This window comes from Aplysia californica, unplaced genomic scaffold (assembly GCF_000002075.1).
Source record: "Aplysia californica isolate F4 #8 unplaced genomic scaffold, AplCal3.0 scaffold00329, whole genome shotgun sequence".
Classification (NCBI taxonomy): Eukaryota; Metazoa; Mollusca; class Gastropoda; order Aplysiida; family Aplysiidae; genus Aplysia; species Aplysia californica.
The window spans coordinates 463,904-477,100 of NW_004797599.1; the positions used below are offsets into that span (position 1 = coordinate 463,904).

The 13,197-nt window shown below is 39.8% G+C and overlaps 1 protein-coding gene across 1 annotated transcript in view; it reads left to right on the forward strand.

Annotated features, from left to right (window-relative positions):
* The window catches only part of LOC101857260, a gene marked incomplete at its 5' end in the record, with an annotated part of 60,958 nt that overhangs the window by 20,797 nt on the left and 26,964 nt on the right, over positions 1-13,197 (forward strand). The window contains 10 exon segments of the mRNA XM_005102532.3: positions 614-708; positions 1,378-1,473; positions 2,135-2,257; positions 3,237-3,375; positions 4,239-4,298; positions 7,397-7,477; positions 8,492-8,641; positions 9,517-9,595; positions 10,716-10,855; positions 11,883-12,132. Of these exon segments, the coding sequence (XP_005102589.2) occupies positions 614-708; positions 1,378-1,473; positions 2,135-2,257; positions 3,237-3,375; positions 4,239-4,298; positions 7,397-7,477; positions 8,492-8,641; positions 9,517-9,595; positions 10,716-10,855; positions 11,883-12,132 (1,213 nt within the window).

The following is a 13,197-nucleotide window of genomic DNA, read 5'->3' on the forward strand; positions in this document are numbered from 1 at the left end:
ATTCTCTCTTTTGTTCTGTTTCTCTCACTTTTCTTTTTCTGTCTCTCTCTCTCTCTCTCTCTCTCTCTCTCTCTCTCTCTCTCTCTTTCTCTCTCTCTCTCTCAGTCACTCCCTCTTTCCTTCTCTCTCTCTCTCTCTCTCTCTCTCTGACTCTTTCTCTCTCTCCCTTTCTCTTTCAGAGATAGAGAAAGAGCTCATGTCCACAAACACATTGTTTATGTACATTTGAGTGAGTTACTCGTGCATCATTGTATGTGCATCATTGTGTATGAATGTAATAAGTTCTATTCTATGTTGATGCGATGTCTTGGGCAATAAAAGTTCATTTTATCTATCTTATTGTGCCTTATCTTATGTGTGGGTGGTTGATGGATGCTCTGGTGTGGTTTGTTCCTAGTGCCATAATACTCTCAAACTAAAAAAACCGCAACCAATTATCTTATTTATCTTATCTTATCATAACTTACCTTATCTTATCTTATTATAACTTATCTTATCGTATCTATTTTATCTTCTATCATCTTATCTTTATCTCACCTCATCTTATCTTATCACATCTGGTCTTATCTTATATTTCTATATTCATCCTATCTTATATTTTTGTCTTTCCCAGGTGCTGAAAAATGTGATAGAAACAGAGAAGACTCATGTCACGGAGCTGATCAAAGTATTACAGTCCTACCTCAAACCCATTGAAGGCACCGCTATGTGAGTACAAGCTGATAAACTGACCTTTGCTCAGTCAAAGTAGGCTTGTTTTTTTAAATTTAACCCACCAACTGTTGCAAACAAATTGTCTTTTGTGTCAGGTGAAATTATATGATTTCACAACCTTATGTTGGAAAATATTGGCGAACTGGCAAGCCAAGCAAGTAAAACCAATAAACCTGTGCACTTTCAAAAAGTAAAATGTATAAAAGAAGAAGAGCTCATTTGTAGAGGAGTAGAAATGTGTGGTTATATTTTAAAAAATTGGGGATGAGCGAACCGAAAGAGCAACTCAAATTAGGACCAATTGAATCTACTATGACATCACAGAAGGAAACTTATGGCTGATTCAATAAACTGTGTACATTAGGAAGGTCAATACTTGAAGTATAAGAGCAGATTTCCTCCTAATAAGTAGGTTCTTTTTCACTTCTATTGTACGACTGAAAATGTGATACGATTTTGCCTATGCTATGCTTCTCAAGTTCATAGCAGAACATTTGCATTACATTGATATGCTACCTAGCAATGACGTACTTCTATGGAAATAAGGTTTTTAGAAATTTGTTAAGGGGCTTGCTTGCAGGTTGTTGTTTTTTCAGGTAATTTTTTCTTCAGTTAAAAAAAGAGAAATTTTAATCCAACTTAAATGGTTGTTTTTTCGATCAGTTTAAGCCCACCGGAATACAAGCAGCTGATCGGGAACATGGAGGAAATCATCGCATTTCAACAGGGCTTTCTAGCTGCATTGGAGGAGTGTGAGAAGTGAGTTGATGGCCGTCTTGCCTAACACCCATGTTTTCTTCATGTTGTGGCTGGTTGGCTGGTGCTCTGCATTGTGTGGTTTGCTCCTTCTTTCGCATCAAATATTTTTCATCATCCTTGTGTCTCTTTGAGGGTGATTGTCAGGTGCTCTGGTGTGGTTTGCTCCTTCTTTCACATCAAATATTTTTCATCATCCTTGTGTCTCTTTGAGGGTGATTGTCAGGTGCTCTGGTGTGGTTTGCTCCTTCTTTCGCATCAAATATTTTTCATCATCCTTATGTCTCTTTGAGGGTGATTGTCAGGTGCTCTGGTGTGGTTTGCTCCTTTTCTATCAAACATCTATCATCCTTATTTCTCCTGCTTTTCTTTGCCTGTTACTCTATAGTAATATCTCAAATCTTTAACTCTCATAAGACCTGTTATTAAAATATAGCAGAGGGTTGTTCCCTCACTATACGGCTCAGCCATTGTCTGTGCTAAGCAGTGTTTGTGGTGAATTTATATACTTGATATGTTGTTTAGGTATTCTGTATTCTTGTCAGTTACATGTCTTTTTGTCGTTAGAATTTGTTAGTCTTGTTTGCTTTTTAGATTTCTAATTCCGTTTTTGTTAATCCCTCTGGGAAATTTTTTGTAACAATGTACGATTTTTTGTTTTCAGGCTTCCCTCAGCCCAGAGGAGAATCGGTGGCATCTTCATGCAGTATGCATCCAGTGTAAAGGAGCTCTACTCTAACTACTGCTCCAACCATCCGAAAGCTGTCTCCATCCTGCAGAAGCATCGGTAAGCTCGGGATTCTGTATATGTGTGTGTGTGTGTTGGTACATGCATATGTGCGTGCGTGCGTGAGTGCGTTAGGGGATGGGTAGGTACCGGTGCCTAGTACCGGAACTCCGGGTTCTACCAGAGGAGGTGTCAGTACTGGCACAAGGCCTCGAGAACCGGCTCTGGGAAGGAGCCGACACAAGGACATTACAAACTTTCAGTACGGCTCTTAAGCCGACATCAACGGTTCTTTACCAGGCCCCGGGAAGTGTGCGGTGTGTAGTCATAGCAGCTGTGACGTCAGATGCACAACGCAGCGGGTGACCTTGATACTTGACTTTGGATTCAAAGTTAACAATCAAAAATGAAGTTTGCTTAAGTTTAAATATGGCATCAAATCAAGTTCCATGCGAGCCATTTTGCTTATTTTGACACGCTGATTCTGAAAATGAAATAAATCTTTAGCTGCAATAATTATAAAAAAAATTCTGCATGCATAGTTTAATCCTGCGGGCAGCACACCTCAAAGATATTTTGCGTCTCGGTTCACCTCTCCAATTCTGACTTGTGTGTGGGGGGGTGGATGCGGGTGGCGCTGATCGTGGCATTAGATTCGAGACAAGAGATGCACCGTCTGTGACGTCACCTCCTGGTATCACTCCCAGTACCGGTACTGGCGGTTCTCGGCACTTAGTGACGGGAAAGTACCGACTCTGGGTTTTGCCGGTAACGCCCAAACACTAGCATGCGTTCGTGCTACTCAAAAAAAGAAATTCATGGATTGATATAATCATATTCTATGTAGGCTTTACTTTAATCTGTTGTTGTTTGTTTACAATGTGCTTTTTGTTTCTTTAAATGAATTGAGTTATTATACAAGATAATCAAAGACCAGGCATATCCTTTTGACTTATTTGTTGTTTGATTTATTTAATAAAATAATCAAAACTCCTGGCATGACCTTTGACCTATGGCTGTTTGCTTTTCTTTTCCCTAGGGATGAGTTGAGTAAGTTTGTGGAGTCTCAGGGGGCGTCGCCTCCGGGGGCCCAGGCACTCACCACCATCTTGTCCAAGCCGTTCACGCGGCTCGACAAATACCCTAGTCTGCTCAAGGAGCTCGAACGTCACGTAGAGGTGAGTAGTTGTTTCTGTAAATTATATGTGTCTGTCTCTCTCTCCGTCTCTTTGTGGCTTATGCTGTGGCCAATGAGACCCGTTCTGGCAGAGAAGAATTTGAGGTGGACACTATTTCATATGCTTTTTAAAAAATCAAGAATAAAATCTCTTTGAGTAGTCTGTTCCGTACAGTTGTAAAGTGCATTAAGCGTGCTGTAGAGGGTTTTTGTTGTTTTCAAATCCCTTTAGCTGTGAGCATTTCGCTCTTCGCAGCTTAATGCCTCTCTCAAGTAACCACATGTCCTTGTCATCTGGTCAACGCCAGAGTAGAGCAGGCTTTGTAAGTCTGTAGGTGTGTGTCGCAGAAGTGCCAGGTTTGGGCAGTGAAGGAGGAGATGTTCAACTGTCTACTCGTGGTAGTCACAGTGTCTGCAATGGGGTTCCCACATGGGGTTAATTCTGTTTATGTGCTTGTTGGTGTGTAAGTGTCCTGTGCGTGCTCTGAAGATCAAAGTCTTATCAGCTCTACATAACAGATTCGATGGGTCTTTGGGGTTGGGTTTGTCCATGTACCCGAAGAGTGATCTTCCTGTTTCTGCGTTGGCCCATCTGCTGTAGAGGGTGGACAGGGATAGTTGACGGGAGCTCTGGTGTGGTTTGTTCCTTCTTACCTATCAAGCATGTATCGTCCTTACCTCTCCTTCTCCTTTTTTTTGTACCTCTACTTCTTTTTTGTGTATGTTACTATCCTGTTACACCTCATATCTTCGGCACTTATATATCATCTAATTGTGTTGCAAGTGCCATAGAACTTTCAGTGAAACTAAACAAAAAATAGTGTGGATATGTGCTTTAATATTATCTTTGTTTTGTGTTCTCAGGAGAGTCATCCAGATCGAGGTGACACACAAAGGGCCATAGCTGTGTACAGGAATATTGCTGTGAGTATATTCAGACCAAATACAGACTCTGCCTGTCTGTCTGTCTGTCTGTTAATGTGCCTGTCTGTCTGTTAGTGTATCTGTGTGTCTGTCTTTCTGTCTGTCTGTCTGTCTGCCTGCCTGCCTGCTTCTCTCTTAGTTTATCTGGGTAAGTCTGTCTTTTTGTTTTTCTGTTGTTTTTTTTTCCTGTTTCTTGGTATGTATTATTCCTTTTTTCTTTAAAGTGAGTGGTAGGCGGTTGCTCTGATGTGATTTGCTCCTGCTTTCCTATCAAGCATTATGGTCCTGATCTCTCTTCTTTTTTTTGTGTGTTTGTTGTTTTCTTGTAACGTCTCTGATCTTCGGCACTTACATGACCTTATTGTGTTGCAAGTGCAGTAAAACTCTTGCTAAAACTATTTTTTTTTAAAATCCTTAACAATCTGAAGACTGGGTGGCTGGAGGGTGCCACTGATAGGCCCTTCTTCTTTTCTTTCCCTCTGTTGTTTCGGTTTGTCTGTCTTACTTTTTCCCTGCTCATGGGTGGTTGCTGGGTGTTCTCGTACTCCTACCAAACATCTAGTCCTTACCTCTTAAAAAATTTTTTTTAAATTATTGCTCTCTAGAAACACGTCTAATCTTCAGCACTTGTATGACCTCTTTGTGTAGCAAGTGCTGTAAAACTCTAACTAAAACTAAATTTTCTCTGTATTAGATGGCCATTAACATATGGATGTACTTCCTCTTAATTCAGTCAAAACAAACAACCAACATTTTATTAATTAAAGTGGGTGGTAGGCGGATGCTCTGATGTGGCTTGCTCCTTCTTTCATAGCAGAAATCTATCACCCTCTTTCCTCCTCTTTCTTTTCTTTATATGTTACTCTGTAGTAACACCTTTATTCTTCAGCACTTGTATGACCTAATTGTGTTGCATGTGCAGTAAAACTTTTACCAAAGCTAAAATAAAACATTTCTCAAATGTTATTGTTGTGTATGTCGTTTATGCTGTTTACTCAAGAGTCTCTCATAACTGTAAAATCTGTATGCTTTGTGTAATGTTACCCACTGGCCTTAAACCCTGAATAAAATGCCTACTTACCTACCTTTAGCTCTTTCATTACCTTAATCCAGAAGGTCGCACTTGGTTGTAAGCAATTCTGACTTCAAGTGGTAAAGTAAGGTACAAAAAGAGTTAAATTTTGCTCTTTGAGTGTCCCTAACTACAGGATCTCCAACTGGTACTTCTTCCTCCCATACCCTACCACTGACAATACCGCTGGAAAAAGAAACTGTTGAAGGCATCCGTCTTTTTTTTTTATCATGGCATTAGGCTGAAGAGCACATGTTCAAAGGCTGCTGGTTTGATGATGATCATTATAATACAAAGAAGAAGAAGAAAAAGAAGAAGAAGAAGAATAGTACTACTACTACTAATAATAATAATAATACTACATTTGTGACTCACTCTACCTCCCTTAAAAGTCTAAGAGCTCTGAGGCTATAGGTTTATCAACAACAACAACAACTAAAACAACCTTTAATATAAATCAAGGAAAATTCTGTGCAGAGACGAACAAGCAATGACAAACTAGTCTTGTCTCAAGTGTTCTGCACCCAGGCCGAAGTCTATGATAACAGGGAGGGAGTGGGAGGGGGGGGGGGAGAGAGAACAGTCAGAATGTCTGAGGTGATATCATCCGCTCTCTTATCTCGCTTCACCCGGCACACTTCTTCTGGAGGATACACTTCTCTCCCCTTTCCATCCGCACACAAATACTTGCTGTTTTTACCTCCCCTTACTCATCATCTTGTTTGGAATCCTCTGCCCACCCTACCCCTTCTTGTGGGTGGTTGATTGGTGCTCTGGTGTGATTTGCTCCTTCCTGCCTCTCAAACATCTTTCATCCTTTTTTCTCATCCTCCCTTTTCTGTGTATGTTACTCTCAAGTAACATCTCTAATTCTCGGCACTTATGTGAACTATTTGTGTTACAAGATCCTTAAAACTTTTGCAAGAACTAAAACTAAAACCATCCCTTCCTCAGCTCAAAGTGTGTATTCTTGGTTACCTTCGAAAAAATAAAGGGAGGAAAAAAGTGTATGAGGGTGAACAGGAAAGGGGGGGGGGGGGGGTGAGAACTGTATGGATATAAAGGATTTTAAGCATGGGATAAATTTGACTAGTGCTTAGGCATCATCCCGTCTTCATCAGATAAGGAATTCCTTCTGATGGCAGTAGTGTTGATAGAGTGAGAGATATAGTGAATGAGCAGCTAGCCTAGGCTTGAAAGGGGTTTCATTTTTGTCTTTGCATTCGCCCTACTTGTGTTGCCTCATGGATGTGTTTTTAGATTTTGTCTCATTAGTAATGTTTTGGTTGGATTTCTCTTCTCTTGTGTAAGTTAAAAGACAGTGCTTAAATTTTGTTATAAAAATGTTTTTGGTGTTGTTGGAAGACTGTGTTTGGCTTATGTTTTTTGGGGAGGGTTTTGTTGTGGGCAATCATGGGCAAATCATGGGCAGGATTACGGAATTCTGAATATCTCGTGAGCCAAAGCAGGAGAAAATTGAGTGAAATCAGTTGAAATACCCAAGCTCTCAAAAGTGAAAATAAGACTGACATGGTAGTATTCATGTCACTAAAGGGCATTTCATAAGATAGATAAAATACAAATGTAGTGGTTGGGCTCTTGGCCACTGCATGCTGTGGGGCAATTTTGTATTGAGTGTTTAAAAAAACAATACAAAGCTTCCATTTTGAATGACTAATATTTTATCAATGTGCTTCTCTTTACTCTACCAACAAACATTTTGTCTGTCTGTCTGTCTGTCTGTCTGTCTGTCTGTCTGTCTGTCTGTCTGTCTGTCTGTCTAACCCTTTGTAAGTGATGAATGTCCTTTGTTTTAGTTATATGTGCTTCTTTTTAAGTAATTGTAAATATTGTATATTTTTATCAGTCAGCAATTTGACACTCACATGACATAATTGTGTTGCAAGTGTCATAAAAATATAATTTAAATAACCCTCCAATCTTCAGTAGTTATTATTTGAAAGTGCTGTGAAACTCTTGAATTATATTTTGTGTTAAATTTCTTTTTCTCTTGTTCTTGTTTCAGAATACATGTTTGGAAATCCGTAAGTTAAAAGAGATGGAGCATGAAATCATTACAAGCTCCATACAGGGCTGGGAAGGGGAGGTAAGACCTGTGTGTCAATAGCAAAGAGGTTATATATAATGCTAAAATGCACGGCAGTGAAGTTACATGTGTCGACGGGGGGAGGGGGGGGGGGCTTCTTACCCTCATCGGCATGGCTGGCGTGCTCCCCATATACGTGAACAGTCTGAGCCCCGCGTCACTTCCCACGAGCTGTAGCATATTAAATACCACCGTGCCCCCATATTTCAGTGCAAGCTTGTAGATTTCCTCCTAAGACCGCTGAGACGCCTCTACATGAGTCTCGAAAAGTAGTCACTGGTCTGTTGAACTGCGCATGTCTTGCCCTCGAGGTTTAGCATCCCAGATTGGGCACTCACAGACCCCATTCGTTTATGTGGGGGAAATCACTGCCACAAACTCTAGTACTAAATATAACCTCTGTGCTCTGTGGTCAACAGTAAGTTGTCATTGTCTTTGCTAGCAAAAGCTGCTGTTGTTTACCAATAACTCATTCAATGCATAATTTTCTACCATTCTCAACTGAAGTTCTTCTACAGGCAGACACGTGTTTAGTGCTTGCGTATAAGTTTGTCCACTGATTTACTTATTTGTGTAGTAAAGTTTTATATTGACTGCTCAGTGTAGATATTTATATAGAATTCAAATTCCATTTGTATATCACTTTCATCAACTAATTTCAACATGTAGAGAAAAATAAAGTTGGCAATAATACAACATGTGGAAATTTTTCAGATTTTGAAAGTATTTAGATATGTTTGTATGATATAGGTATGGTATAGTCATACAATATATAAAAGCAAAAAACAAAAGCAGGACACATTAATGTTTACATCGACTGCAACTTTATTGCTGATGGAAGGAGATTGGTCAACTCAAGCAAACAAACAAAATATTATCTCCTATGAAAAAAAGAACCAATGTGCTCTCCAACTAACACACACAATGTTTTTATCAACTATCGTACAAAATGTTGGCTCAACTGTTCAACTAATAAAACCTCACTCTAAATGTCCTTCTGGTTGTCAATTCCAGGAAATCAGCAAACTGGGAGAGGTGAAGCATTTATCTCAAGTCAAGATGCAGTCACAGACGGGGGAGAAGTATGAACGCATCTTGGTCTTGTTCCCAGCCTGTCTCGTCATGCTCTCCATGAGCGAACGGCTCAGCAGCTACCAGTATGAGGTGAGGCCGCATAATGAAAAGATATAATATTATTACAGCTCTATCGACACAATTTAGGAGGCGGGCTTTGACCCTGTCAGTCAGGGCCGACCGGGGCTGGGAAGAGTGCAACATCCCAGCACAAAGATTAATGTACTCCTTAGAAATTCTGTACACTTGGGATTTGAAATCGGGCCTCTTGCATGTTGCAGTGAAGTGCTTGACCGCTAGACGGCAGATGCTATTAGGCCCACTCAGATTCTCTAGGAGAAGGATCTCCATGTTTTTTTAGTTACATCATTTTTTCTGTGGATTCGGATTTCTACGTGATAAGTTCCTGAAAGCTTTTATATATTGAATGTTCAAGGAGTGGAAATGGACTATGTGGATACAATTTATCACTACGTTTATTATTAGAACATTATTACATATCTGCCAATCAGTATGTAAAGATCGTATCTGATAAGATTTTGAGGGCTTTGAGTACAGAAGTTCATTTTTGTCGGAAAATATGTATTCTCAATTTCCTAATAATATTGCGCTTCCCTGACTTGCTAATTGTGAAGAAAAATTTATGAACATCCAAGACTGGATTTGCGAATAATAGTGCGAACAAAGCCCAAAAGTCAATTGTATCTATCTGGGTATGGAACTTGACTTTTTGAAAAACTACAGTCAATCTTGTCTAGCACAACCACCCATTGCATCGTAGAGGAGAAAAGTGGTCATCTTAGACAGGTGATTGTCTTTGACAGTCATTATAATAGAGAAAAAAAACTGTCAGAGGGAAAGTGGTTGTTTATACATACAACTCATTGCTTTGGACAGGTGGTTGCTAGGTCAGGTTCAACTGCATTGTGATCCTTTAACGAAAAACTTTCTCCACTTTCCACCAGGGCAAGATCCCTCTGAGTGGTTTAACAGCAACTATCTTGGAAAATGCTGAGAGTTTGCAGCAAGGTTTTGAAATCTCAGGTAAGTCTTTTCTACTGATATCTGTTCATGACCCCCTTTTTGTCACACATTCTATTTCAAATAAAGAGTAAATTAGAGAATCATCCCCAGTATATTAGTAAAAGGAAGACTTGAAAAAGACGAACTCTTTTCATGCAGCTGAAATTTAACTGAGAACACCATGTGTCGTGCTGCTTTGTCCATATTTTTTTGTCAGCCTCAAAAACTGTGCAGTCAAAATTGTCTTAGACTGCCACCTATAGAATAGAGAAATGTAGTTGTCCCAGACAGGTCGACATCTTACACAGTTTCGTTATAATATTGTAAAAATACATATACAAAGGATGAGCAGGAAAGGGGAACTTGAAGTTTGTACAGGTCTTTTTGTCTTGTCCTGGTGGCTGTTAGAGCAGGTCCAAATGTGAGGCAGCGTGATGGAATTAGGCTCTCGTCAAAATAATGAAATCGAAGAAAACAGCAGTTTTCTCCCTGCTTAGCAATTTTTATCAAATGTTTTTTTTTTTTGGCTCAACACCTTTTATGTCCATTTACAAACACATTCCTTTGAGGATTTCACCGAAAACGTTGATTTAACGCAAATTTTAAAAATAGATTTACAGTTTCCATGGACTCTCCAGCTTTGGAATTTACCAAGCTTTGGCGGCCATTTTCTCACTAGTTTAACCTCTTAAACCAGGTGACCCCCACCTCATTCAATCCAAAATAGCTCCACTTCTATTGAAGATGGATGAATAATTTTTTCATAGAAAGCAAGACAAATGAACAAGCTTTAAGATGATACCAGTAACTCAATATGTCCCAAAATTGACGAGAGCCTGATTCCACCACGCTGCCTCACAAATGTATTTCAAAACTTGAGAAATCCGCACATACATTTCTGTAAAGGTGACTATTAACTATAACCTAGCCAAAACAGAAACCACCCACTCATCCCTCGACTGTAAATTGCACCTCCCCTTGATCGACATCTAATGATACAAGAGTGAGGATAAAGTAAAGAAGTAAAATAAAATAAAGACTACATACTACTTAATAACAAATTTGCTTTCCCCCTCCACACACACACACACACACACACATGCACACTCAAACACACAAACACACACGCACACTCAAACAGGTCCAATGATAGAAAAGATCACAGTGGTGTGCGGCACCCGCACGGAGGTCAGCTCATGGCTGGACGTCCTGACCCAGCAGCTGTCCCAGTCCGGTAACCCCACCCCGTCCGCCAAGCCTCAGCCCCTGCAGGTCCACATGGTGAGTCCCAGTCCTTCTGCTTCTTTTCCTTTTGCCGATTCCTTTTTCCTCTTCTTACTTTTGTTGTTTTCCCTTTTTGTTCTTTTCCTATTGCAGCTTCTTTCTGTCTGCCACTTTACATTTTCGTTTTATAGCTTCTCTCCTTCTGTCAGTTCTCCTTTTGTAATTTCTCTCCTTCTGTCGCTTCTTTAATCATTTCCTCTTTTGCAGTTTCTTTCCTTCTACCACTTCCCCCTTTGAAACTTCTCTCCTTCTGTCACTTCCCTTTTCACAGCTTCTCTTTGTCTGATTTTTCTCCTTCTGCAGCTTCTCTCCTTTTGATCCCTCTCCTGCTGCATAGCTCCTGTGGAAAGTGGTCCAACTTCTTTTACTCTCCCTCTGTTGTTTCCTTTTATTAGTCTTACTTGTTTCTTCCACTAAATGATCTTCATTTTGTCAGTCTTTCTCTTGACTCATACTAAATGCAGCTTTATAACTCAGTTGTTGCAGTCTGTCTGTTTTTCTTTGTCCCTGCACTGAATGATGGTTATTATGTCTATGTGCTAATCTTTTTACTTTAACAAAACGAATCTAACGTCGGCCAGCTGTAAGATGTGTACACCCAAAAATTTTTATTACCCTTGTCTTTTTTAATTGCAGTTTCTTAATCTGTGCTATCGGATGCCTGTGCTCAAGAAATTATTTTGTTGACATTCAAATTCTCATTGATGAAAAAAATACATAGTATAGGTACATTTGTTAAAAGAATGAAACAGGTTTTTCTCTGCCCAAAGAAATTAGGCTTTTTGTACTTAATACATTTGAAGAGTTTGCAGACAATACATTGATAAGTGGGTGGAAGGTGGATGCTCTGGTACCTTCTCTTTTATCAAACATCTGTCATCCTTGTCTCTCCTTCTTTTCTTTGTATGTTATATCCTAGTATCATCTTTAATCTTCGGCACTCATATGACTTAATTGTTTTGCAAGTGTCATAAAACTTTGATTAAACCTAGATATCGATGACCCGGCCCTCTTCCTTCGTCAGATCTCGACGTGCCAGCCCAGTGTCAGCACAGTGACCCCGGCCAAAACCGCTCAGATCTCAACAACACACCCACCCCCAATGTCCGCCGCGCCTCCTCCCCCTCACTTCCCCTTCTCCACCAAGACGTCGTGTGTCTGGAGCCTGACCTGCCTGCGACCGTCACCCCCACTGCGGCCTGCACTCATGTGTAGAGAGGAGGTACTCAAGTCACCGCGGGCAGCCCGCAAGTCCACACAGAAGAGAAAGCCAGGTGGGTAGTTTGCTGATGCATCTGTTTTTCAACTTCCTTGGTCTTGATATCTCCTCTTTACTTTTTTGTTGTTGTTGTTTTCTAGGGGTATTTTGTTAGTTACTTATTAAAATGTAGACCAATTTCACTTTCTGAATTGACTGTTTTTGGATTGCTCTCTGGTGTTCTTTTTGTTGTGTTTATGTATTTGTCCTTATGCTAATGTGTGTGTGTTGTTTTTGTTGTTATTTTTTGCCGAGATTGTAGTTGGGGAATGGTTGGTGGCTGTGGCAGAGAGTAGGAATTATTAAAATATAAGGACAGTGATATTGATAATTGATGTTTCCTTTTTAATGAAGACTCATTTCTCAGCTGCTTTGAAGGGACAAAGAGAGTCTGGAAACTGTCACTTTGTCTCCAGAATAAAAGTTTATAAAGTTTTGCTTTGTCTTTTAACTGCTGTAAAACTGAAAGTGAATGAAAAACTACTGAACATTGAGTTTAGGGACAGAGGGAGGGATGCATGCATGTTGGTATAAATACTTATTCGTACAGTAGAACCCTGTGTACTTGAACTTCATGGGACCGGAGGATTTTGTTTGTTTGTGTTAAGCAGATTTCATGTTGTTAAGGGAACTTGCAATGTAAAGAAGAAAGGGAATAAAACATGGAGATTTGAAAAACTGTCGTGTTAACAGGAACTATATGTTAAATGAAGTTTACGAAACTATCAGTGAATGGATAGATTACGTTGTGTGTATTCAGAGAAAAGGACAATAAAAAAATGACAGCCCCAGTATTAGTCCTCGCTCAGATATTCTCTCGCCTGGTGAAGAATACGTATATGTCATTAATATAGGTTGTAAACTGAAGAGAGATTACTCTTGAGCAGGAATTTGTGCTATACGAATGCTTTTCTCCTTATTATTATTATAAGAAGTCCTCAGAATGTTCAGAATATTTGAATGTTTTCCAGTGGAATATCTGGTTACCTTTGGGATGTATTTGGAGCATGTTATTTTTTTTTTCTCCTGTCTACCGATGTTTTACGTTCCTTTTCATCTCGGTGACATGCGTTGGGTGCTT